The sequence below is a fragment of the Mesocricetus auratus genome, unplaced genomic scaffold, assembly GCF_017639785.1.
Source record: "Mesocricetus auratus isolate SY011 unplaced genomic scaffold, BCM_Maur_2.0 Super-Scaffold_100007, whole genome shotgun sequence".
NCBI lineage: Eukaryota > Metazoa > Chordata > Mammalia > Rodentia > Cricetidae > Mesocricetus > Mesocricetus auratus.
The window spans coordinates 93058115-93083371 of record NW_024429191.1 but is presented as its reverse complement, the minus strand read 5'-3'; the positions used below and the strand labels follow the sequence as shown (position 1 = coordinate 93083371).

General features: G+C 52.8%; 2 protein-coding genes across 2 annotated transcripts; both read left to right on the top strand.

Moving 5' to 3' along the window:
* The first annotated feature begins 2785 nt into the window (after positions 1–2785).
* Mrpl38 (mitochondrial ribosomal protein L38) lies at positions 2786–8185 on the top strand. Its single transcript, XM_005069906.4, has 9 exons — positions 2786–2939; positions 3034–3213; positions 4031–4165; positions 4239–4447; positions 5729–5801; positions 5924–5969; positions 7280–7438; positions 7606–7742; positions 7872–8185. Exons 1-9 carry the CDS (start codon positions 2873–2875, stop codon positions 7985–7987), a joined length of 1122 nt encoding a protein of 373 aa, XP_005069963.2. The 5' UTR covers positions 2786–2872; the 3' UTR covers positions 7988–8185.
* Positions 8186–8332: 147 nt separating this feature from the next.
* On the top strand, positions 8333–15620 carry Trim65 (tripartite motif containing 65). Its single transcript, XM_005070207.4, has 6 exons — positions 8333–10441; positions 13117–13212; positions 13445–13678; positions 13758–13932; positions 14050–14115; positions 14826–15620. The coding sequence occupies exons 1-6, from the start codon at positions 9830–9832 to the stop codon at positions 15398–15400; spliced, it is 1758 nt and encodes a 585-aa protein (XP_005070264.2). The 5' UTR covers positions 8333–9829; the 3' UTR covers positions 15401–15620.
* Positions 15621–25257: the final 9637 nt, after the last annotated feature.

Here is a 25257-nt window from a genome sequence, read left to right as displayed (position 1 = left end):
GGCACCAGATCTCATTCAAGGTGGTTGTGAACCACCATGTGGTTGCTGGGAATTGAACTCAGGACCTCTGGAAGAACAGTCAGTGCTCTTAACCGCTGAGCCATCTCTCCAGCCCTGATGGGGCCATCTTGCATTTTGTTTGCCATCACCTGAAGAGAAGGTAGATGACTTCCAGCAAGTGGGAAGGAAGTCTTTACAAAGAGAGTCCCCAAGACTTGGTCTTCCTGAATAATGAAACAGACCGAGAGTTGGGGAGCAGGTGAAGCCAGCTATGTGCTATCTCCGTCAGTAGCCTGACTTGGCGGGCTGTAGCGGTAGACACCTGTAATCCCAGCACTCGCGAGACTGACTTGCGGGCTTGTGAGCTCTGGATGTGTCCGGGCTACACTGAAAGACTGTGTTGCATACTAACAGTAAGGGAGAGATGGCTCCACGGTGAAGAGCACTTGCTGCTCTTGCAGAGAGACCCCCACCTCCATTCCCAGCACCCACGTGACAGTTCGCAACCCTCTTCATCTCCAGTTCCAGGACACCCAGCACCCCTGCTGGCATCAAGCCCACACATGGTGTGCAGACATACATGTAGGCCAAACCCCCATAATCATAAAAATCTTGAAAACTTGGAGCTTATTGGGGCCGTCAGTACAACTGAAGCTTTATGATGTACATTTGCAAATTTGCATTTCTAAAATGTGTATTTTCATATTCAATGTGTGTGTGTGCCCAAGGAGGCCAGAAGAGGACACTGGATCCCCTATAGGCAGTTGGGAGCTACCACTGTGGGTGCTGGAAACCAAACCCAGGTCCTCTGGAACAACAGCATTCTTTTTGTCTGTTTTGTTTTGTTTTGTTTTTGAGACAGAGTTTCTCTGTGTAACCATGGCTGTCCTGGAACTCACGTTGGAGTCCAGGCTGACCTCGAACTCAGAGAGATCCCCCCTGCCTCTGCCTCCTAAGTGCTGGGATTAAAGTCATGTTCCATCACTGCCCATTGTGACTGAGTTCAAACTAGACAAGAGGGGAACAGGAGTGAGAACAGAAGTCTGTGTGTGTGTGTGTGTGTGTGTGGAGATGGCAGTGCACAGGAAGGGACAGGGGACAGAGCTGCACCTGACACCGCATCTAGGGCCCTGAACATGCATCAAAAAGGAAGATGTGAAGAGGAACCCAAATCTCTGACACATGACTCAGCCGCATATGAACAGTGCCCACACGCCTGTAACCCCAGCACTCAGGAGGCAGAGGCAGGCAGATCTTCGTGACCAACCTGCTGTACAAAGCGAGTTCCAGGACAGCCAAGGCTACACAGCTACACAGAGAAACCCTGCCTCAAACAAAACAAACAAACCGAAATGGTTGCTGCGAGTTCAAGGCTAGCCTGACTATAAAGTAAGTGCCAAGGAAGGTAGGGATACATAGCAGAACCCTAGCGCATTTAGAACTGATATCGTTGGAGCTATTGTTTCCGGTGAGGACAAGTACGAATCTATGCTAGGCCTCTCACACAGTTGGGATCCAAGAAAGCCCCTCTCTCCAGAGCTTCCCAGACAGGGAGAATGAGAGTGAAGACCAGGAACCTGGCTGAGCAGTGAGCCTCACTCACTCCTGGGGACCCTGTGTGTCTTCACCAGTACAAGGGCAGAGAAGGGAGCTTAAAAACAAAAGACTAAAACAACAGCAGATGAGACCTCCTAAACACACTGCAGGGTGCCTTCAGTTCCCCTGACACTCAGCAGGAACCGTTCAGTGAGTGTCAACTCTCAGGGTGAGGCTCAGGTGCCCCTGACCTGTGAACTCCGATGTTTGTCCCACATATGGTGCTCCCTGTGGAGGAATTAGAAGTGATGGTGTCAACCAAACACGGCATATCAAGCTGCAGTAAGACTAAGCAGTAAGTAAGGCTGGGCAAGGTGACTCAGTAGTGAGGAGCAGGGTCCCAAAAGCCAGGAAAGGAGTCGGAGACAGCACTGTTCTAGCTGGTCCACAGAAGGACCAAGCTACAAAACTGTTAACACGTGCAGAGTGCCTAGGTCGCGAAACAGAAACGGAGGGGGAGTGGACTGGGGCACGGGAACAGAAGCGGGGAGGGGATCTGCATCTAGGATGTAAGATAAGTAAGTTTTTTTGTTTGGTTTTATATGTTTAAAAAAAAAGTGATGGCGAGAGGTTTAGCTGTCTGGAAGCAATGAAATCGAAGATGTGGCCACTTATGCTGGGTGCAGAGACCCCACTACATTCACTGTGACCTAGAGGGTCAGACTTGTGCTAGTAGAGCAGCAGGTTGTCAACAGCCTGGACTTGAGACGTCAAGACTTCCTGGAGGGCCCACTTCGAGGCAGGCAGGTCAGAGGGAAAAGACATAACAACACTGCGTGCACCCTGTGACCGGGGGATAATCTGTGGAATTGAGCTTTGCTGCACTGAAGCTTGGGTTCCAGGGCAGGGGCTGTGGCTGGGACAGAAGCAGGTAGAGACCAGCAGAACTATATAAACTGGAGATGATCAAGAGATAACAGACACACCAGCGTGCAGATCCTCCCAACAGACTATGAAGTGAGCACTGTTATTACCTGTTTTATTCCCAACTCTGTCTTCAGAATCTTACCCATAAATCCCCGTGTCACGGGAAGAGGAATTTGAACGAGATCCCCGGGCCAAAACCGGAATTGTTCTTGGAGCAACGCGTATGTATTGCCGCCTAGTGGCAGCTCCCAGCTCCCGCGCAGCTTGTAGCCTTTTCGCCCCTAGAAAGAACCGAGTCGGGCTTGAGTCAGCGGGGCGGGGCCTCCGACGGGGCGGGGCGGGGCGCGCAGGCTTCTCGCTGGCCACCTCTGTTTGGGTCCTACCGGCGTCTTTGGCGACCTCGGGGAAGATGGCGGCGCCCTGGTGGCGTGCCGCGTCGCTGGCGAGTGGGAGATGCCGGGGCTTCGGCACCTCGGGTGAGTGGCGTGGGGTTAGGGAGCTCTCGGGCTCCCGCGGCTCCAGCCCTGGGCTCCCGCGTGACACCCGCCCCCGGTCTCTGCCCTCCCGCAGCCGCCCTCGGCCGCCGGACACCCCCTCTCGGGCCTATGCCCAACGAGGACATTGACGTGAGCAACCTGGAGCGGCTGGAGAAGTACCGGAGCTTCGAGCGGTACCGCCGCCGGGCCGAGCAGGAGGCGCGGGCCCCGCACTGGTGGCGGACCTACCGGGAGTATTTCGTGAAGGAGACAGGTGCGGGGCGACGCCGGCCACCGAGCCGGCCGGGCGGGCTGCGGAGCCGCTAGCGTGATCTCCCCCAGCCTCCGCCCCTGTGTGCTCCACGACCGGGGACGAGCTGCTTGCCACCCCGAGGCCCCTGGTTTCCACGTGTTTTGGCCCGCCCACTTGGACCAAACTCTTAAGGGTGTCTAATAAGTCCACGAACGAAATCCTTTCCCGACGATTCCCCCGCCCCGTTCCGTGTCGGAACACGCCTGTGTGATCCTGAAATGCTCTGCCACGCCGAGTCCCGTCATCATCCTCCCCGCAGAGAGGCGGCACCCTGAGCACAGAATCCTGCCTGTGTTGCCCATGGTTTGGATCCTTGCACCCACACGGTGCATGGGACGACGTGGGTAGCAATCTGCTAAGTGAAATGAAAACCTGGGAGAAGTGACTTAGGGACCCGACCCTAAAGGATTTACTTAGTGTTACTTTTGTATTTTGAGATAGGATCTTGCTGTGTAGGATGGCCTGGGATAAACTGTAATCCAGACTGGCCTCAAATGGGCAGCGATCCTCTTGCCTTAAGAGAACTGGGTTTGTTGGCATTCATCAGTACATGAAACTACCATACATCCTTTAAAAAAAGTTTAGCCAGACTGTGGTGTCCAAGCGAGTTCCAGGACACCCTGTCTCAAAAAAAAAATGTAGGTCAGTGGGAGCAAGACACTGGTAAGTCAACCTCTGGCTTCCCCACGAATCAACAGACACAACACACTCTCGAATTTAAAGCAAAGATGTGGTTCTGCTTCCCCCAACAGAAGCATAAGCTGCCTGTCTTCTCTAGATCCCAAAGACAAAATCGACATTGGATTGCCTCCGTCTAGGGTCGTTCGGACCCAACAGCTACAGGAGCGGAAACAGTTTATCCGGGAGCTTCGCGCCAGCGTGGAAGAAGAACGGGCAGCGCGTCTTCGCACAGGTGAGCGAGCCTCCCCGAAGAGGGCCCTGGGCGCCGGCTCTCCCCACGGTCCCAACTGTGCTGTGCTCCCCAGCCAGCATCCCACTGGATGCAGTACGGGCCGAATGGGAGAGGACCAGTGGGCCCTACCACAAGCAGCGCCTCGCCGAGTACTACGGCCTCTACCAAGACCTGTTCCACGGTGCCACCTTTGTGCCCAGGGTCCCCCTTCACGTGGCTTACGCCGTGGGAGAAGAGGACCTGGTCCCAGTGTATCACGGGAATGAAGTGACTCCAACCGAGGTAATGCTCATGAGCACACTTACATGTGCACACTTCTCCATGCTCTGTGCACACATATGTGGGCACACTTCTCCATGCTCTGTACACATACATGGGCACACTTCTTCATGCTCTGTGCACACACACACAGACACACTTCTTCATGCTCTGTACATACATACGTGGGCACACTCCTTCATGCTCTGGGCACACATACGTGGGCACACTCCTCCGTGCTCTGGGCACACATACGTGAACACACTCCTCCATGTTCTGGGCACACATACTTGGGCACACTTCTCCATGCTCTGTGCACATATATGGACACTTCTCCATGCTCTGGGCACACATACGTGGGCATACTTCTCCGTGCTCTGGGCACACATACGTGGGCACACTCCTCCATGCTCTGGGCACACACACTTGGGCACACTTCTCGGTGCTCTGGGCACACACACTTGGGCACACTCCTCCGTGCTCTGGGCACACATACTTGGGCACACTTCTCCGTGCTCTGTGCACATATATGGACACTTCTCCATGCTCTGGGCACACATACGTGGGCACACTTCTCGGTGCTCTGGGCACACACACTTGGGCACATTTCTCGGGGCTCTGGGCACACACACTTGGGCACACTTCTCGGGGCTCTGGGCACACATACTTGGGCACACTCCTCCATGCTCTGGGCACACACACTTGGGCACACTCCTCCATGCTCTGGGCACACACACTTGGGCACACTTCTCCATGCTCTGTGCACATATATGGACACTTCTCCATGCTCTGGGCACACACACTTGGGCACACTTCTCGGTGCTCTGGGCACACACACTTGGGCACACTCCTCCATGCTCTGGGCACACACACTTGGGCACACTCCTCCATGCTCTGGGCACACACACTTGGGCACACTTCTCGGTGCTCTGGGCACACACATCACAGAGTCGGTGGCATCACAGTCTAGGTTTCACGTTTTGTTACTCTGTCTTTGGTCTGGGAATCAACATCCTGAAAGTCACAGAACTAGGACAGAGAAGCGCCACCAGAGCCTGCTCTGTGCGCTGCCACTGTCTTTGCAGTGGCTCCCGTGTCTCTTGTCACATGGTCCTTACGGTTCAGATCTCAGGATGAACAGCGGGCAGGCAGTCTGTAAACACCTCTTTCCCTGTCTGAAGAGCTGTGGGGCCTGGTTTGAGGCAGTGCGGGCACTCTCTGCTCCAGGGCCCTGCAAGCTCCAGCCCTCCACAGAGAAACTCTAGCGTGGTGAGGATGAGCGCTGCCTTCATCTCTCCCTGCTAGGCTTCCCAGGCCCCAGAGGTGACCTATGAGGCAGACAAGGACTCCTTGTGGACACTACTTCTTACCAACTTGGGTAGGTGTCAGGGGACACCCAGCCTCCAGTCTGCCTCCCCTGCGCCAAGAACCTGGGGATCTGGGTGGGGCGGCACACAACAGCCCTGGCTCCTTTAAGAGGAGGTCTCTGTTTCCGTGCAGATGGACACCTGCTGGAGCCGGATGCTGAGTATGTTCATTGGCTGCTGTGAGTACCTGGGGGGAGCCAGATGGGGTCCCAGGAGGCCCTGGGTTAGAGTATGTGCTTGAATACAAGTACTGGTGACAGTGGCACAGCCTGGTGTGGTGACCACGCCTTTAATCCTAGCACCCTGGAGGCATAGGCAAGCAGATCTCCTGAGCTTGACGTTGAGTAAAGAGACCCTGTCTCAGAAGGAAACAAAACGGCGCCGCAGCCCTGCTCGGGCCTCACAAGCCTCTTCACTGCGCGGAGCTATTTCTGTCCTGGGAAACTGGGGATGTCGCCTCATGCTTCACCTGCCCGGGGATGCCGTGACAGTCAGTGGTGAAACAGACCACAGCAGCTCATGGTGGCGGCAGCGCTCAGACATTCAGCCCGTGGGTGTTTCTGCCCGTTGCAGTCTGCATTGGGCTGCCTTTCCTTCTTTTCTTTGGTGGCCTCGGCTCTGAGCACAGGCCAGGGGCAGGGGTCATGCAGGCTCTCTAAGCTTTGGGAACCCTCTGTAATTGAGGTCAGTGATTGGGCCTTGTCCCCCGCCCCCAACTTCAGTTATCCACCTATTAGCAGGGCTCTCTGGAGAGTTGTGGCTGGGCAAGGGGTACAGTGGCTACCTCAGCATCAGGCTGGGAAAGTGCCTGACATAGCCCTGGGGCATGGAGAGCAAAACAGCCCAAAGTGGTGTGGCTTCCTGACGTAAATGACGGGGCAGACACCCCAGTTCCCATTCCGAGTGAGCCAGCTGCTTGTTTTGTCACTGCTGTGGTGGTCTTGTTTTTGTTTCTGTTTCTTGGTTTGTTTGTTTTGTTTTTAGTTTTTGCAGAAGACTCCAAGTCTAGTCTTCTATTTGTTTGGTTTTGGTTTTTGGAAATAGGGTTTCTCTGTATAACTTTGGAGGCTGTCCTGGCACTCATTCTGTAGACCAGGTTGGCCTCGAACACACAGAGATCCGCCTGCCTCTGCCTCCCGAGTGCTGGGATTGAAGGCGTGTGCCGCCACACATACATGCCTGATGCCTGTAGCTTTGGGTTCCCTGGGAGTACAGATGGCTGTGAGCCTCCATGTGGGTGCTGGAAATTGAACCTGGGTCTTCTGGCGGAGCAGCCGGTTCTCTGAGAACTAACCACTGAGCCATCTCTCCAGCCCCTCTGGTTTCTGAACCATTCTGCTCCCTAATGTTTGTAGTGTGTCCCTGAGGTCCTGGCAGTCTGCATGCTAGCGACTGTCAGGGTCTGGCGCCTGGGGCGATTCTCCTAGGGTGCAATACTCTCCTGCTGCCTCCCTGGCCTGGCCGTTAATGGATACTTTCCTCCTACCAGGACCAACATCCCAAGCAACAGGGTTGCTGAAGGCCAGGAGGCGTGTCCCTACCTCCCGCCCTTCCCTGCTCGAGGCTCTGGCTTCCACCGCTTCGCCTTCCTGCTCTTCAAGCAGGACAAGCTGATCGACTTCTCCGAGGACACCCGTCCCTCACCCTGGTAATCTACTCTCCTGCTGGGACCCTGAGGGTCGCCCCTGCTTCTTCCTCCTCTTGGCATAGGCCTTGAGACCGGCAGAAGTTCGTCGCGCTGGGTGGACTGCAGGGGCTTTCCAGGGCTGCCTGTAGCGCTCCCTCCCACGCTCAGATGATCCCATCTCCTCACAGCTACCAGCTGGCCCGCAGGACCTTCCGCACTTTTGACTTCTACAAGAAACACCAGGAAGCCATGACCCCTGCTGGCCTGGCCTTTTTCCAGTGCCGCTGGGATGACTCGGTCACCCACACCTTCCATCAGCTCTTAGGTAAGGGCATTCGTTTTAGGGCTTGGTGGCCTGGCAGGCCTGAGGGCAAAAAACCTCCTGCCTTGCTTTGCAAGCCAAGGTGGGCAGTTCCTGGCAGGGGTCCACCCCGTCTCTTTACCTTTCTCGTAGATATGCGGGAGCCGGTGTTTGAATTTGTGCGGCCACCCCCCTTACCACCCCAAACAGAAGCGCTTCCCTCACGAGCAACCCCTACGCTATCTGGACCGCTACAGGGACAGTCATGAGCCCACCTATGGGATCTACTGAGAGGCAGAGTTCATTCAGCTCACAGGGTGAGCTGGCATGGTGGGAAGAAAGCCACGTCTCAGGAGATCCAAGCCATCTGGAGCCCTGTCTGACACAGTCCCTTGTAGGGCCTCTCGATTCAGGACCAGGGCCTTGCTGGAAGGAGCTTCGGTTGTGAATAAAGTACTTTTTCCTCATGCCAGTGCATACACACCTGTGCACATCATCAGAACCCTCTAGGGAGGCTGTAGTGCTCTGTGGGTGAGAAGCCTGGGAGCTGGGGTGCATGTGAGAAGCCAAGCTTTGCCTGTCCTGTAAGTTGTAAATAGACGTTTCCTGTCCTGATCAACCAGCCCCAAATACACACAGAAAGGCTTAATACTACTTAAAATGCTGGGTCAATAGCTCAGGCTTATCACTACCTAGCTCTTACATTTTGAATTAACCCATGTCCTTATCTATGCTCTGCCACGTGGCGGTACCTTCTTTAGCATGGCGCCTTCCTCTACATCTGCTGGCGCTCCTCTAACTCCAGCTCTCCCCATCCCATCATTATCAGTTTGGCTTTCCCAGCTAACTGTGTCCTGTTTAGCTGTTGACCAGTCAGCTTGCTTAATAAACAATCACAGTGACTTATATTCACACAGTGTAAAGGAATATTCCACAGCAATAAGCTTTGTAATCTTCATGGAGGCACGCCTGCCCTGGGCTGGGGATACACCATCAGACCCAGCAACAACTTGTTGGGAGTTTAGCATAATCTCAGCTCCAGCCAAGGCCTCGAACCCCACTGTGTGTCGAGATGTCTTTCTGGCTCTAAAGGAGAAGGCCTTGCAGCAAGCCAGTTCTGATTCCCACTGCCCAGGGAGGCCCTGGGACCCCATCTGCTCTGCTCGGCTGTAGAGGGATGGCAGTCACCCAGTTAAACAGGCTGTAGGAACAACCGGGCACCGGGAACTTACCCAGCCAAGGCTGGGCTGTGGCTTAGAGGAACCCTAGAAGAGGGACAGGTGCTTTGTTCGGGTAGCTGGGGTAAGACTTCAGAGGGCTGCAATAGTGAGACCTTACCAAATAAACAAGGGGCCTCAGCTGGGTGTCATGACTGACGCACACCAAGGAGACAGGGACAGCCAGGTCTACACAGAAAGCATACCTCGAAAAACCAAGACAAACCAGCCTGGTCTACAAGAGCTAATTCTAGGACAGCCTCCAAAGCCACAGAGAAACCCTGTCTCGAAGGAAAAAAGAAAAACCAAGACAAGAGAGAGAATACAGGTTCTATGAAAAAAGGTTAAATGGGCTTTCATGACTAGAAATTTCCACATCATTTTAAAAGAATCAAAATTGGGGCTGGAGAGATGGTTCAGCAGTTAAGAGCACTCACTGTTCTTCCAGAGGTCCTGAGTTCAATTCCCGGCAACCACATGCTGGCTCACAACCACCTTGAATGAGATCTGGTGCCCTCTGCTGGCATGCAGAAGATTGTATACAAATAAATAAATTTTAAAAAAAAGAATAAAAATTACACATTTCCCAGAGAAGGGAAGATACCCTGCTCCAGAAAAAACAAAAGACAAAAAAACAAACAAACAAACAAAAAAACACCGGGGGCCGGGTGAGGAGCGTTTACCAAGTGTACCAAGCTCCTTAATGGACGACCCTCACTTGCTGTCTCGTTTACTGGCTATGAAAACACCTCCAGCAATGACATCTCAGAGATGGCCCTAGGTCCAGTGAGGTTCCAAGTTTCGGTCCCTTGAAGCAAAGGCCAGATCGTCAGGGGGAGCTGCGAGCGAGCACCAGGAGCTAGAGAAGGAGCATGGAAATGCCAGGGTGGACCCATGGGAGCAGCACCCCGCTCCCAGCGCGTCAGAAGGCGGGCAAGGGTGACTTGGATGCCTGCCAAGGAACGTTCTGGGCCGCTGGAAGGCAGCGCCTGTGGTGTTTGGCACGCTGTCTTCCTGGGCTGTCCTTCGCCCTTCCGCAGCAGTCGCCCCGGTGCCTTCAAGAGGTCTGCGCCCTTTGGCCTCACTTCCGCCATGGCCGCTCAGCTGCTGGAGGAAGACCTGGTGACTTGCTCCATCTGCCTGGGTCGCTACCGCGACCCGGTGACGCTGCCTTGCGGGCACAGCTTCTGCGGGGACTGCATCCAGGATTCGTGGCGCTGCTGCGAGAAGACATGCCCCGAGTGTCGCCAGCCCTTCCCCGAGGGTGCCACGCTGCGCCGCAACGTGACGCTGAGCACCTTGCTGCAGGCGCTGCCTCGCGTGCTGCACGCGCAGCCCCCAGCCATGCTGCCACCGGAGCCCAGAGCCGGCCACTGTCCGCGCCACGGGAGGCCGCTCGAGTTCTTCTGCCGCACCGAGGGCCTCTGCGTGTGCAGCGCTTGCACAGTGCACGAGTGTCGCCACCACGAGCGGGCGCTGCTGGATGTGGAGCGCCGCGGGCGTGAGGTGCGTGATGGGGCCTTTCGGAAGGCGGGGCCGTTCTCAGCCAGAGGCGGGGGCTGCCGCAGGAGGCTGCGGGTTCCTATATGAACCCCGAGGGTCTGTGCACCTGAATGTGACACGCACCCCTCCCCACGTCCTCCGAATGAACTAGAGCCAGAGTGCTAGTTAGGCCAGAGCTGGCAGCCGCGTTTGCTACCTTGCCGGCTTTCAGTAAGTGCATGCGCAGTACGCACAGTACGGAAGGGGGGCTGTGTACCGCAAATTAGCCATCTGTGCTTTCTGCCCCTCGGAGACCTAGGATCTACTCAAGGGTCAGAAAGCGTCCCAGCAAAACCGGAATGTTTCCTTCTATAGAGACAGCAGGACTTCCCTGCTGAAGAGGAGAGAGAGGTGGTGGTCTTTAGGTGACGCTTCAGGGGAGAGGGAGTGCCAGAAAAAAGAGGATGTGGGGATGAGCGCCGAGGAGCCCAGAGGCTAGCCCATGCTAGCCCATGCACTGTGGTGACAGGCAGGAGGCAGGTCCCTGAAGATCTCCAAACAGGCTTTTCAGGCCATGGGGGACCAGACCATGATGGGCAGGGTGGTGGTGTTGAGGACCCGAAGCTTCCTGTAGGGATGTGCAGGGCCTTAGCACGCTTGAAACAAGAAGGCAGTGACGTCAGTTTTCAGGGGCTAAGAGGTGAGATCTGAGGGAGGGAAGCCTCAGCTGGAAAGCAAGTGAAAGAAGTGAATGGGAGCCCAGTGCCCAGTGGAGATGGGTAGCAGTAGGGACAGCTAGGGAGAGGGCTGCTGTGGGTGTGGGCTGCTGTGTGCTGGGCTGCTGTGGGTGCGGGCTGCTGTGTGCTGGGCTGCTGTGGGTGCGGGCTGCTGTGGGTGCGGGCTGCTGTGGGTGCTGGCTGCTGGATGGATGGAGAGAGCAGCTTGGTGTGGGATTTGGAGGGTGTGTGGGTGCTGGAGGACAGGCGCCTGCTGAGAGCTGGGGGGGTGGCAGCTGGGCAGGAGGGAGGAAGTTGGACGTCATTATAGGACCCCGGAAGGAGTAGAGACTTGCTGGGCAAGGGACGCCCTGCCTTCGATTGTATAGACTCTGACAGCTGCAGAGACAGTGGCCAGAGCACCGTGGGTTACAGGAGGGAGGGCGGGGTCTCTAGGAGCTCCATGCTGCTGAGAGGTTTGGATAGCGGGCAAAAGTGAGCATGAAATTGGCCCTATCTATGATGGTGCCCTTGCCCGTGGTCACCTCAGCCAGCGGTCTGAGGCTGAAGTCACCAGGGATGGGACAGAGAAGGAGAGGCGTGTCCTGAGAGTCACAGGAAGATGGCACGTGGACAACAAGGAGAAGGGTGACTGGGAAGCCTGATGGATAGGGAAGGAAGGCGGGGCTGCTGGAGGGGGCTTGCACAGTGGCGGGTGCAAACTACAGATGAGGGAGAATTGCTTGGGAAGAGATTTTGGAGCTGGAAACAGGGCCAGGGAGCAAGTGGCCTTGGAAAGAAAGAGAGAGAGAGGGAAGGAGGGAGGGAGGGAGGAAGAAAGAAAGAAAGAGAGAGAGAGAGAGAGAGAGAGAGAGAGAGAGAGAGAGAGAGAGGAACTTTCAGAGGGTTGGGGCGTAAGCCCTGGAGCTCCTGAAGCTCCCGAGAGTGAGGACGGGACATGACTGCTCGTGACAGGAGGCCAAGCTGAGCCCTGAAGTTTGCAGGGAGGTCAGAAGCCGGCAGCGAGCAGGCTGCTTCAGCCAGGTGGCTCACGGGTGGGGGTGGGGACGCGGAGTTTTGCTTGAGAGAGGATGGGAGGCACGGGGAGCTCAAGGGCCCGCTAGCCTGGCGTACACAGTGGCAAGGGAGCCGGTCTCAAGGTAGAAGGTGAGGACTGAGACTCCCAAGGCTGCCCTCTGACCTCACACGCCACTCTGGCATTCATGCATCTATGCACCTACGCACACTTTGCACAGAAGTCTTCATTTGTAAGATTTAAAGAAACAAATTATCTGGGCAGTGGTGGCGTATGCCTTTAATCCCAGCACTCGGGAGGCAGAGGCAGGAGGATCTCTGTGAGTTCAAGATCAGCTTGGTCTACATAGCAAGTTCCAGGCCAGCCAGGGCTGTCTAGTGAGTGAGACCCTGTCTCAAAGCAACAACGATAAGGTTTTGGAAAGGGGTTCAAAGCAGGTAACGAGACTCTTAGCCGGGCATAAGCTTCAGCTCCCGTGACAGCACATTTTGGTCCCCAAGGGAAACAGCTCAACCAAACAGTGGGGGTCCCAGCTTCCCTTTGGGCTCCATGTGCAGAACTGATCACTGCTCAGACAACTCTGGTCATCTATCTGTGCTGCAGGCTGTAAACCAGACTTACCGCTCTCATTTGTTGCCTGGGGTGGGGGGTGGGGTTATGGACCAGAGAAGGTGGGAGGGGGAAATCTCTGCTCAGGCCACCCAACCTGCAAGAAGCCAGAGTGGACCGGAAGTGGGGTCTTCAACCAGAATTCCGCATCCCTCGTACACCATCCTGCTCCATGCAGGAGCGGTCAGGCTCCCTGGGACTCTGGCCTGGTTCTGGCAGTCCATCATGAGTGGCAAGAGACAAGTGCCCGGTGTCCATGTGGATGGTGGGGTATGAGGTGAACTGTGCAGCCAACCCCAGCCTTCCCTTGTTGCCTGCCCTCTGGGTGGGTACCACAGGACCAGCTGAAAGCTAGAGTGATGGTTACCCGGCAACAGGTCACCGAGGCAGAGAGCCAGCTTCAGGAGCTGCAGCAGCGAAGCAGCCAGATTGAGGTCTGTCTCCCGCCTCCATGTCCGCATGCTGGCCCTACCACCCGGTTCCTGAGTGGCCTGGAAAATGCCCCCCCCGCGGGGGTAGGGAATGGGGAGTCGAGCTAGAAGCCGGGCCCCAGTGGGGAGGAGGTTCCAAGGGCCCTGACTGACCGCCAGTGGGTGACTGAGGACCTGGCCTGCCTTGCCTTTGTGCTGAGACTGGCCACCCTGAGCTTCCCTCCGGTGCCCACAGAGTTCAGCCTCCACCCTGGCCTCGGTGGTGGCCAGCAGATTCAGCAGCCTGCTCCAGGCACTGGAGAAGCGGAAGGCCTTGACACTGAGGAACATAGAGGCAGCCAAGGAGCAGGCGCTGGGCCAGGTTCTGGATGAGACACGGCGGCTAACCAGCCACCTGGAAGCCTTGTCTCAGTATGACCGCAGCGTCCAGGGCCTCCTGGGGCAACGGGATGACTGCATCTTCTTCCAGGTACCAGATCTCGGGGCAGGGGCAAGGGCCTTGATTGCATACCTTGTACCCCTCCCGCTGACACTGTCCCCGGGTTCAGGGGTTACAGCAGCTCTCTGAGCCTGCAGAGCCTCCTGGACCACTGACTGCTCCGCAGTGGGACGAAGAGCAGCAGCTGAGCAACGCCAATGAGTCGCTTAGTCCGCTGTGGGAGCTGCTCCTCGGAGACAGACCCTCCAGGGAGGCCGGCAAACCTGCCCGGGCTGGCCCTGCGGGTAAGGCTGACTTCTCCTTGCCCTCTGGGTCCTACCCTTCCCCCCCCCGCTGGTGGGTAGAAGTGGGGAGTCAGGGGTCATTCCTACCCACTCCCCTCATTCCGATTTGCTCCTTAGAGGCCTTGGGCCCCCCGCCACCAGTCCCCAGCGCAATGTGTCCACTGAGGAAGAAGCTCTGGCAGAGTAAGGATGCCCGTGTGTGCCTGTGTGCGTGTGTGCTCGCCTGTGTGCCTGTGAGAGCACATGTATGCATGCATGTGCCTGTGTGTATATGGGGCGAAGGACCTGACCTGACTGTCCTGCCCATGGGCCTGCCTGGCCCAGGCCCCACCTGTGGCAAGACGTAATCCTCGTCCACATCCACCCTGGGGCAGATGTGGCCAGCACGGGGTTAAAGGGCAGATTCTGACCACATGCGCCTAGGGTACATCACAGTCGGACCCACTTAACACTATGTGATCTCAACTCTCTGGGCCTCAGTTACCCTTTTGTAAAATGGGAGGATGCAGAAGACGTAGAAGGGGCTGGAGAGACGGCTCAGAGGTTAAGAGCACTGACTGCTCTTCCAGAGGTCCTGAGTTCAATTCCCAGCAACCACATGGTGGCTCACAGACATCTACAATTCAATCTGGTGCCCTTTTCTGGCATGTGATAAATATGTGATAAATAAATAAATCTTTGAAAAAAATGTATTAAAAAAAAAAAAGACGTAGAAGATCCCAGCTCAGAGGTAGCAATGAACAACTAATTCGCTAGTACAGTGATGCCTGGCGCTCTGCCCTCAGTGCCCGGTCAACATTTGAATGGTCCACAAATGGATCCACAGTAGCTCTCTAAGCTCTGGAAAAGAAAAATGACCCCTTTGCCTACTTCTGTTCATCTCTTTGGAACAGATTATCGCAATCTGACCTTTGACCCGGACACTGCAAACCAGTACTTGTACTTGTCCCACAAGGACCAGCAGGTGACACACGGTTTCCAGGCCCAGAGCCCGGCCAGGCCAGGCAGCTTCGAGCCGTGGCAGGTGCAATGCACGCAGAGTTTTCAGACTGGGCAACACTACTGGGAGGTGCGTGCCTCCGATCACTCCGTGACGTTGGGCGTCACCTACCCAAAACTATCACGCCGGAAGGTGGGGAACCACACGGACAACATCGGCCGCGGACCTCACTCCTGGGGCCTCTGCATCCAGGAGGACAGTGCCCAGGCCTGGCACAATGGCAGGGTGGAGCGCCTGCGTGGGGCGCCTGGCCGTCTCCTGGGCGTAGATTTGAACTTTACCTCTGGCTGCCTGGACTTCTACAGCCTAGAGCCACAGACAGAGCGACTGCACACCTTCCATGCGGTGTTCAGCCAGCCTCTCTTCCCCGTCTTCTGGCTGCTTGAGGGGAGGACCCTCACTCTCTGCCATCAGCCCGAGGCCGAGCTCCCTCCGGAGCCCAGGGAAGACGGCTCAGCACTCAGCTGACGGAGGCGCAGACAGCCACCATGCCCGTGTGCCCAAGAGTGGCTCGCCTCTGGCACGGAGACTGAAGGCCACCATTCTAAAAGGAAAGGCTTCTGGCCTCTCTGTTGGCTCAGAGGACACAGATGGAAGGGGACCATCTGAGTCAAAGCTTACCTTTTACTCTCTTTGAAGGGGAAGCCCCAGCCCCCCAAAAAAAGCCAAGTTCTGGGCATCGCCTAGACATCCGTCTTACTTACTGTTCTGTTGCTGTGAAGAGACACCATGACCCAGGCAAGTTTTACAAAAGAAAGCATTTAACTGGGGGCCTTGTTTACCGTTTCAGAGGGTGAGTCCATGGTCGCCATGGCAGGAAGCAGATAGGCATGGCGCTGGAGCAGTAGCTGAGGGCTTCACATCCTGATCCACAGGCAGCAGGCAGAGAGAGAGAGAGAGGGAGGGAGGTGGGAAGGAGGGAGAAACTAAGTCTGGTGTGGGCTTTTGAAACCTCAAAGCCACTGACAGTGACACACCTCCTTCAACAAAGCCACACCTCCCTTAACAAGGCCACACCTCCCTTAACAAGACCACACCTCCTTCGACAAGGCCACACCTCCCTCAACAAAGCCACGCCTCCTCATCCTTCCCAAACAGCCCTGCCAGCTGGGGTCTAAGTGCAGGCCGTGGAGAGCAGATGTGGTGATGGGTGCAGGTGCTTCGGATGTGAGCAGCTGCCCTTGCCCTCCCAGAACAAGCTTCCATGAGGGTCCTGGGATGGGTTTTGTTCATATTTCTGAAAGCAGAATTTTTTTTTTGTACTGGGGTTAGAACCTGGAGTGTTTTGAATGCTAGACAAGAGCTCCTTGGCCAGGCATGGTGGTGCACACCTTTAATCCCAGAATTCAGGAAGCAGAGGCAGGTGGTCTGAGTTCCAGGACAGCCGGGGCCACACAGAGAAACCCTGCCACGAAAAAACAAAAACAGAGTTCCTCCCTCTCTCACGACCCCATCCCCAGCCTGGTATGCTTGATGTTGTTTTTTGTCTTCTGTGACAGGGTTTCTCTGTGTAGTCTGGCTGTCCAGAAACTGGCTCTGTAGACCAGGCTGGCCTCCAACTCACAGAGATCCTCCAGTCTCTGCCTCTGCCTCCCGAGTGCAGGATTAAAGGCATGCGCCACCAACGTCCGGCCTGGTATGATTTCCTCGCTTGTGCCGCGCTCTGATTCTGGTGATGTTTACAAGGATGCCCACACTCGCAGCTTCTTTTCTTTTGTTATTTCTTAAGTTTTATATGCTCATGGGTAAATGTCACACAACAAAGGACTTTAGAAATTCTTTTCTCTTTATTGAGTGTGCATCTGGGGATGGGGTGGCTGGTGTGTTCCAGGACATACGAGTGGAGGTCAGAGAATAACGTTCTGGAGTAGGTCCTCTCCCTCCACCATGTGGATCTGGGCATGGACCTCAGACTGTCAGCTTGGCGGCCTCCCACCAGCCCGCAATAACTGTTTGTTGTCGTTTGAGACAGGGTATCTCTATGTAACCCTAGCTGGCTTAGAACTCACTATGTAGACCAGGCTGGACTCCAGCTCACAAAGATCTGCCTGCCTCTGCCTTCTGAGTGCAGAAATTAAAGTCTTGAACCACCATCACTGACCCAATAACAGTTTATAAGGGGTAATATGTGTAATAATATATACATTAGGAAATATATATTAGTGTTTCATATAAATGTTTAAACATTTTCCTGTTTTTTCCTCAAGACAGGGTTTCTCTGTACTGTTTGGAGGCTGTCCTGGAACTCACTCTGTAGAGCTGGCTGGTCTTGAACTCACAGAGATCCGCCTGCCTCTGCCTCCCGAGTGCCGGGATGAAAGGTGTGCACCATCACCACCAGCTAAACATTTTTCTTTAAAATCTTTATGTATGTGTGTATTTTGCCCGAGGCCAGAAGAGGGCGTCAGATCTCCTGGAACTGGAGTTACAGACTTTTGTGAGCCTCTGTGTGGGTGCTGGGAACCAAACCCAGATCCTCTGCAAGAGCAGCCAGTGCTCCTAAGCACTGAGCCTTCTCTCCAGCCCCGAGACAGCCTTGCTATGTAACCTAGCTGACTGGAACTCCCTGTGAAACCCAGTGTGCCTGCAAACTCACTGCAGCCCAGGCGTCATCCTCCTGCCTGTCACGTCCAAGTACTGCAATCAAAGGCATGGCCCACCCACTCAACACGGCCAGACTGTTTCTGGCCTGTGCTTTGTTTCTGTTTGACTTTTTGTGGGGTACGGGCTTGGGAACGGGTCTTCCTCTATAGCCCAGACTGGTTTGGAACTTGCATCGTCCCCAAGCTGTCCTCAATTGAGTGGCAATCTCCTGCTTAACCCCCCAAGCCTTAGGATTACAGGCATGAACTGCGAGCCAGCAGACCGCTGGGCTTCTTGTCACTGTTTCTGAAGCCATCCACACTGGGACAGCCCCCTTCCTGTAAGGGGCAGGGTCAACGGCCTGCACCTGCTCCACCTCCCCTCAGGGCTTGCCACGAGATGTGTAACCTGTCAGGTTTCTGTTGCCTCCCTTGTGGTTTTGGAGGCAGGTGTGAGCACAATCTTGCACAGCTCTGAAGTAACTTTGTGCCACGAGTGACAAATCATGTTGAAAGACTTCAGACACCAGGCAACAGTGTCTTCGGAAATGAACTGTCCAGATACCTGTAGTTGGATTTTCTTTGGACTGCCAGTTCCTGAATATTGGCACCGAGACTTATTATCAAGTGTGAAACCTTGGCCTTATCGTAGGCTTGTTCCCAACTAACTCTTTACACTTAAATCAGCCGGCGTTAGTGTTGCACGCCTTTAACCCAGCACTCGGGAGGCAGAGGCAGGCGGATCTCTGTGAGTTTGAGACCAGCCTGGTCTGCAGAGCGAGTTCCAAGACAGTGTCCAAAACAATATAGAGAAACCCTGTCTCGAAAAACCAAAAAGAACAACAACAACAAAAAAAAAAAACCAAAAAAAACAACAACTTATATCAAGCCATCTATAGTAATCTACATATGTTCTGCCTCATAGCTTGTTACCTCTCCTCCACACTGCACATCTGGCTTCCTCTGTATCTAGCTGGCGAATTCCCTGAGCCCCAGATTCTTCCCAGAGTTCCTATCTCTGCCTGGAAGCTCTTTATTAAACCAATCAAAGACAGGCAAAGACAGAGACACATCTTCACGCAGTGTGATCAAATTTCCAGTGACACATGCCATCACTGTAATTGATTTTTTAAAACTCTTTGCTCTTTGGGGGCCCACCACCCAGCTCCCAAATAAATACACGGAGACTTATTCTTACTTATGCATGCCTGGCCTTAGCTTGGCTTGTTTCTAGCCAGTTTTTCTAACTTAAATTATCCTGTTTCTCTTTAACTACATTTTGCCTCTGGGCTTTTTACCTTTCTTCATTTTATATTTTTCTTTCCTTCTTACTCTGTGGCTGGTTGGGTGGCTGTGTGGCTGCCCCTGGAGTTCTCCTCTCCTCCTTTTCCTCCTCCTCGATCTCTTCCCTAGATTTCTCCTGGTTTTTTTTCCTCTGTCTACCAACCCCACCTACCTCTCTACTGCTTAGCTATTGACTGTTAAACTCTTTATCAGACCAATCAGGTGTTTTAGACAGGCAAAGTAGCACAGCTTCACAGAGTTAAACAAACGCAACATAAAAGGATGCAACACATCTTTGCATCATTAAAACAACTGTTCCACAGCATAAATGAATGTAACACATCTTAAACTAATATTCCTCACCATATCCCATGCCAGGCATGGTGGCGTACACCTTTAATCCCAGAACTCAGAAAACAGAGGTAGGCAAATCTCTGTAAGTTTGAGGTCAGCCTGGTGTCCATAGCTAGTTTCAGGCCAGTCAAGCCTACATAGTGAGATGCTTGTGAGGAGCCGCCCTCGCTATCGCTATTGCCGTTAGAAGATGGCGCTGACATCCACTGTCAGTTGGAGTTAACTGTCGCTGTCAGTTGGAGTTAACTGTCGCTGTCAGTTGGAGTTAACTGTCGCTGTCAGTTGGAGTTAACTGTCGCTGTCAGTTGGAGTTAACTGTCGCTGTCAGTTGGAGTTAACCGTTTAAACTGTGCCTCTCCCGTGACGTCATCTGGGGTGATGTGCAAACCACCAATCCCGGCTCTACACATCTCACTCGGAGCTCCTAGGCTTATATAAGGGGCTGGGTTTCTTAGCTTGGGGTCTCCCTCTAAGAAGCTGATCATCTATCTCTCAAGATGCATTAAAGCTTTACTGCAGAAGGATCCGAGTGTTCTGCGTCGTTCTTGCTGGCGAGACGGTAGCGCGGGACATCTGGTGCCGAAACCCGGGAACTCTTCAACATCGCCGGCGCCGCGGAGACCCCTCGGAAAACGGGGCGGATTCAGAACTGCAGGGACGTAGGTTCAGAGAGGTATGCTTTATCCTGAACAACCCTTTTCTCGACTTTGGCCTTAGTTTGTCATCACCGTGGGACGGGTCAGTGGAGGCTTTGGTGCTAGTCCTGTTTGTCCTTCTCCTTCATCGTGGCTGGTGCTGACAGAACGGCGCTGTCCGTCTGGCGCTGTCCATCTGGCGCTGTCCATCTGGCGCTGTCAGTCTGGTGCTGTCAGTCTGGTGCTGTCAGTCTGGTGCTGTCAGTCTGGTAACGGAGTTGAGCGCGTTTTTTAGATAAGCTGTCAGCGCGATGGGGTCGTCACAGTCAGTGGTTACAGCCTTACAGACTGTGCTAAAACAAAGAGATCTTAAAATTGCACCACGAACACTTCAAAATTTTGTGAAGGAGGTAGATAGAGTGGCACCATGGTATGCTTGTTCCGGGTCCCTCACTGTGGCCTCATGGAACAAGCTAGGTAAAGAACTAGACAGGAAGCATGCAGAAGGAGATCTCTGCTTAGGTACCAAAGCCATTTGGAAGCTAGTTAAAAACTGCTTGGAGGATGAGGCCTGTCACCCTGCTATAATAGAAAGTCAGGGAACCTTAGAGGAAGTTCAGGATAGCATGTCAGAAACTGAACGGAGTGAGAGAATGGGAGCTCGCAAAAGAAAAGACATGTCTAAGAAAAAAGGCCCTCCCCAGGAAGTTAAGAAAGGGGGAGAGAAAGAAGGAGTTATCATTCACCCCTTAACAAATCTAAGAAAAAGAAAAAGCCAGAATCTAGTCTATACCCTGCAGTAGAGCTAGAAGCCTTGGAGCTAGATAATTCTGATTCTGACACTCTGGATTCTAGCGAAGAAGGTGGTCTAGAGGAGGAGGTGGCACGGTATGAGGAAAAAGATATCACCCTGATAGACACCGGCCACTGAAAACAAAAATGAATGTGAGGCCACCGCCTATAAATCCGGCGGGCTCACGCCTCTCAGCGCCTCCGCCATATGAGCTTCGGCTGAATACTGGTACTGACTCCTTTTTACCTTTAGAGGAACGGAGAAAAATACAAATGGCTTTTCCAGTATTCGAGAATGTGGAAGGCGGAAGAGTACATACCCCCGTAGATTACAATCAAATTAAAGAATTGGCCGAATCCGTTCGTAATTATGGGGTCAATGCTAACTTTACCACATTACAGGTGGAAAGGCTTGCTAATTTTGCCATGACTCCCACTGACTGGCAAACGACAGTGAAAGCAGTGCTTCCCAACATGGGACAATACATGGAATGGAAGGCTCTCTGGTATGATGCAGCCCAGGCACAAGCTAGAGTTAATGCCACGGCTGAAGATGAGAATCAGAGGCAGTGGACATTTGAAATGCTGACAGGTCAGGGTCAACATGCCCTTAATCAAACCAACTACATCTGGGGCGTCTATGGTCAGGTGTCGGCCGCCGCTATTAAAGCATGGAAGGCCCTCACAAAAAGGGGAGAGTCCAGTGGACACCTTACAAAGATTGTCCAAGGACCCCAAGAGCCATTTTCAGACTTTGTGGCCAGAATGACAGAGGCCGCCAGTCGCATCTTTGGTGATTCAGAACAAGCTATGCCCCTGATTGAGCAACTTGTCTATGAACAAGCAACCCAGGAATGTCGAGCGGCTATCGCCCCTCGCAAAAGCAAAGGTTTACAAGATTGGCTCAGAGTGTGCAGGGAGCTGGGGGACCCCTAACCAATGCAGGACTAGCTGCCGCCATTTTACAAACGCACAGGTATAGAGATTTATCTAATCGAAAAGCTTGTTTTAATTGTGGGAGAATGGGGCACCTTAAGAAAGATTGTCAAGCCCCTGAAAGAACAAGAGAATCGAAGCTTTGCTATCGTTGTGGTAAAGGTTATCATAGGGCTAGCGAATGCAGGTCAGTCCGGGATGTAAAAGGGAGGCTTCTGCCCCCTATTGAAGAATCCAAGGTACCCCAATCAAAAAACGGGTCACGGGGCCCATGGTCCCAGGGCCCTCAGAAATATGGGAACCAATTTCAGAAAAGCAATCAAGAGGAAGTAGAGGTTTCCGAGGAACCTCCGGAATGGACTTGCGTGCCGCCTCCGACTTCTTACTCATGCCCCAAATGAATGTTCAACCGGTCCCAGTCCATTCCCCTGGACCTTTGCCCCCTGCCACCATTGGGCTTATTCTGGGCCGTGGCTCCTTAACTTTACAGGGACTCATTATATATCCTGGGATTGTTGACCCATATCATAAAGAGGAGATTCAAGTTCTCTGTTCTAGCCCTCGGGGTGTATTTTCTATAAAGCAGGGAGATAGAATTGCACAACTGGTGTTGCTGCCCTCCCTCGGGGATGGAGAAACCTACACTTTACAAAAAAGGGCTATGGGATCTTCTGGAAGTGATTCAGCCTATCTGGCTATACCCCTAAATGAGAGACCTACAATAAAATTGTTAATTAATGGAAAAGAATTTGAAGGGATAATGGATTCGGGAGCAGACAAAAGCATTATTTCACTCCATTGGTGGCCGAAGTCTTGGCCCACTGTTGTTTCATCTCATTCTCTACAAGGTCTTGGATACCAGTCCTCTCCTGCCATCAGTGCCTCAGCCTTAACCTGGCGGGATGCTGAAGGCAAACAGGGATGTTTTACCCCCTATGTGTTGCCACTCCCTGTAAATTTATGGGGACGAGATGTGTTACAAGCCATGGGCATGACCCTAACTAATGAATACTCCCCCAGGCATCAGCCATTATGGCAAAGATGGGGTATACAAATGGTAGAGGCTTGGGTAGGCAAGAACAAGGCAGAATAAAACCCATTACACAACACGGAAATCGGGGTAGAAAAGGACTGGGTTTTATTTAGGGGCCGTTGAGGCTTCACGACCCATACCATGGAAAACAGAGGAGCCGTTATGGGTCTCTCAATGGCCTCTATCCTCTGAAAAATTAGAGGCTGTCACAAGATTAGTGCAAGAACAGGAACGGCTGGGGCATCTAGAGCCTTCTACCTCCCCATGGAATACACCAATTTTTGTTATTAAGAAGAAATCTGGGAAGTGGAGATTACTCCACGACCTGCGGGCCATTAACAATCAGATGCATCTTTTTGGCCCTGTTCAAAGAGGCCTTCCTTTGCTTTCTGCACTTCCTCAAGATTGGAAGCTTATTATTATAGATATTAAGGATTGTTTCTTCTCTATTCCACTTTACCCACGGGATAGACCAAGGTTTGCCTTCACTATCCCTTCTCTTAATCATATGGAACCAGACAAGAGATTTCAGTGGAAGGTACTGCCGCAAGGCATGGCCAATAGCCCAACAATATGTCAGCTATATGTGCAGGAGGCTTTGGAGCCAATTAGGAAGCAATTTACATCTTTAATCGTTATCCATTATATGGACGATATTCTTATTTGTCACAAAGAGTTAGATGTTTTACAAAAGGCTTTTCCCATGCTGGTGGCTGAATTAAAACAGTGGGGATTAGAGATTGCCTCAGAAAAGGTTCAAATTGCAGATACAGGGCTCTTTTTGGGCTCAAAGATTACTCCCAAAAATATAGTTCCTCAGAAAATAGAAATTCGCAAAGACCACTTACAAACATTAAATGATTTTCAGAAACTTCTGGGAGATATAAATTGGTTGAGGCCCTTTTTAAAAATTCCATCTGCTGATCTAAAACCCCTCTTCGATCTCCTGGAGGGTGAGCCTCATATCTCCTCACCCAGAAAATTTACCCCTGCCGCCCACCGAGCCTTACAGATGGTGGAAGAGGCCTTACAGGAAGCACAATTACAACGAATTGAGGAGTCACTACCTTTTAATCTGTGTGTTTTTAAGACAGCTCAATTGCCAACTGCAGTCCTGTGGCAACATGGACCATTACTTTGGATTCATCCAAATGCTTCCCCTGCTAAGATTATTGACTGGTACCCTGATGCTGTTGCACAGCTCGCGCTTCGCGGAATAAAAGCAGCTGTTACACATTTTGGCAGGGATCCTGATTCCTTGATTGTGCCTTATACTGCTGCACAAGTTCAGACCTTGGCAGCCACATCTAGTGATTGGGCAGTTTTAGTTACTTCCTTTTCAGGACAAATTGATAATCATTTTCCAAAGCATCCAATTTTACAGTTTGCCCTAAACCAGGCTATAGTGTTTCCACAAGTGACAGCTAAAGACCCACTCCCAGATGGGACTGTGGTGTACACTGATGGATCAAAAACTGGTATGGGAGCTTATGTGGTCAAGGATAGGGTTATATCTAAACAATATAATGAAACTTCACCTCAAGTTGTAGAATGTCTGATAGTACTGGAGGTTCTTGAGGCTTTTCCAGGACCCCTCAATATTGTATCAGATTCCTCTTATGTGGTTAATGCAGTTAATCTCCTTGAGATAGCTGGAATAATAAGATCCTCCAGCAGAGTTGCTAACATCTTTCAGAAGATACAAGCTGCCTTGTTAAATAGGAGATTTCCTGTTTTCATTACCCATGTCCGAGCACATTCTGGACTCCCAGGTCCCATGTCCTTAGGGAATGACTTAGCGGACAAGGCTACAAAGCTGGTGGCCGCTGCCTTGTCTACCCATGCACAAGCAGCAAAAGAATTCCATAAGCGCTTTCATGTGACGGCTGAGACCTTGCGCCGTCGTTTTGCTCTATCCAGGAAAGAGGCTAGGGAAATTGTTACTCAATGCCAGAATTGCTGCGAATTCTTACCTACTCCCCACATGGGAATAAACCCACGTGGCATTAGACCATTGCAGATGTGGCAGATGGATGTTACTCATATTCCCTCTTTTGGAAGGCTTCAATATGTTCATGTTTCTGTTGACACCTGTTCTGGCGTAATGTTTGCCACACCCCTAACAGGGGAAAAGGCCTCATATGTGATTCAACATTGCCTTGAGGCCTGGAGTGCTTGGGGAAAACCCAGAATTTTAAAAACAGACAATGGACCAGCATATACCTCTCAAAAATTCCGACAGTTTTGTCGGCAAATGGATGTTACCCATCTAACTGGCCTACCTTATAACCCTCAAGGACAGGGCATTGTGGAACGTGCCCATCGTACACTCAAATCATATCTGATTAAACAAAAGGGGAGTATTGAGGATGTTCTACCCTCGGTACCAAGAGTTGCTGTATCCATGGCACTTTTTACCCTTAATTTCTTGAACTGTGATGCCCAAGGCCACACTGCGGCTGATCGCCACAGTTTAGAGCCTGATAGGCCAAAAGAAATGGTAAAATGGAAAGATGTCTTGACTGATCTCTGGAAAGGCCCGGATCCTATTCTTATAAGATCCAGGGGAGCTGTGTGTGTTTTTCCACAGGAGGAAGAAAACCCCCTGTGGATCCCTGAAAGACTCACTCGAAGAGCTCCTTCACAACTCCAGAATAAGAAGGATGGAGGCCAAGTGGGTGATGAAGACTCTCCTACTCGGGATGATGG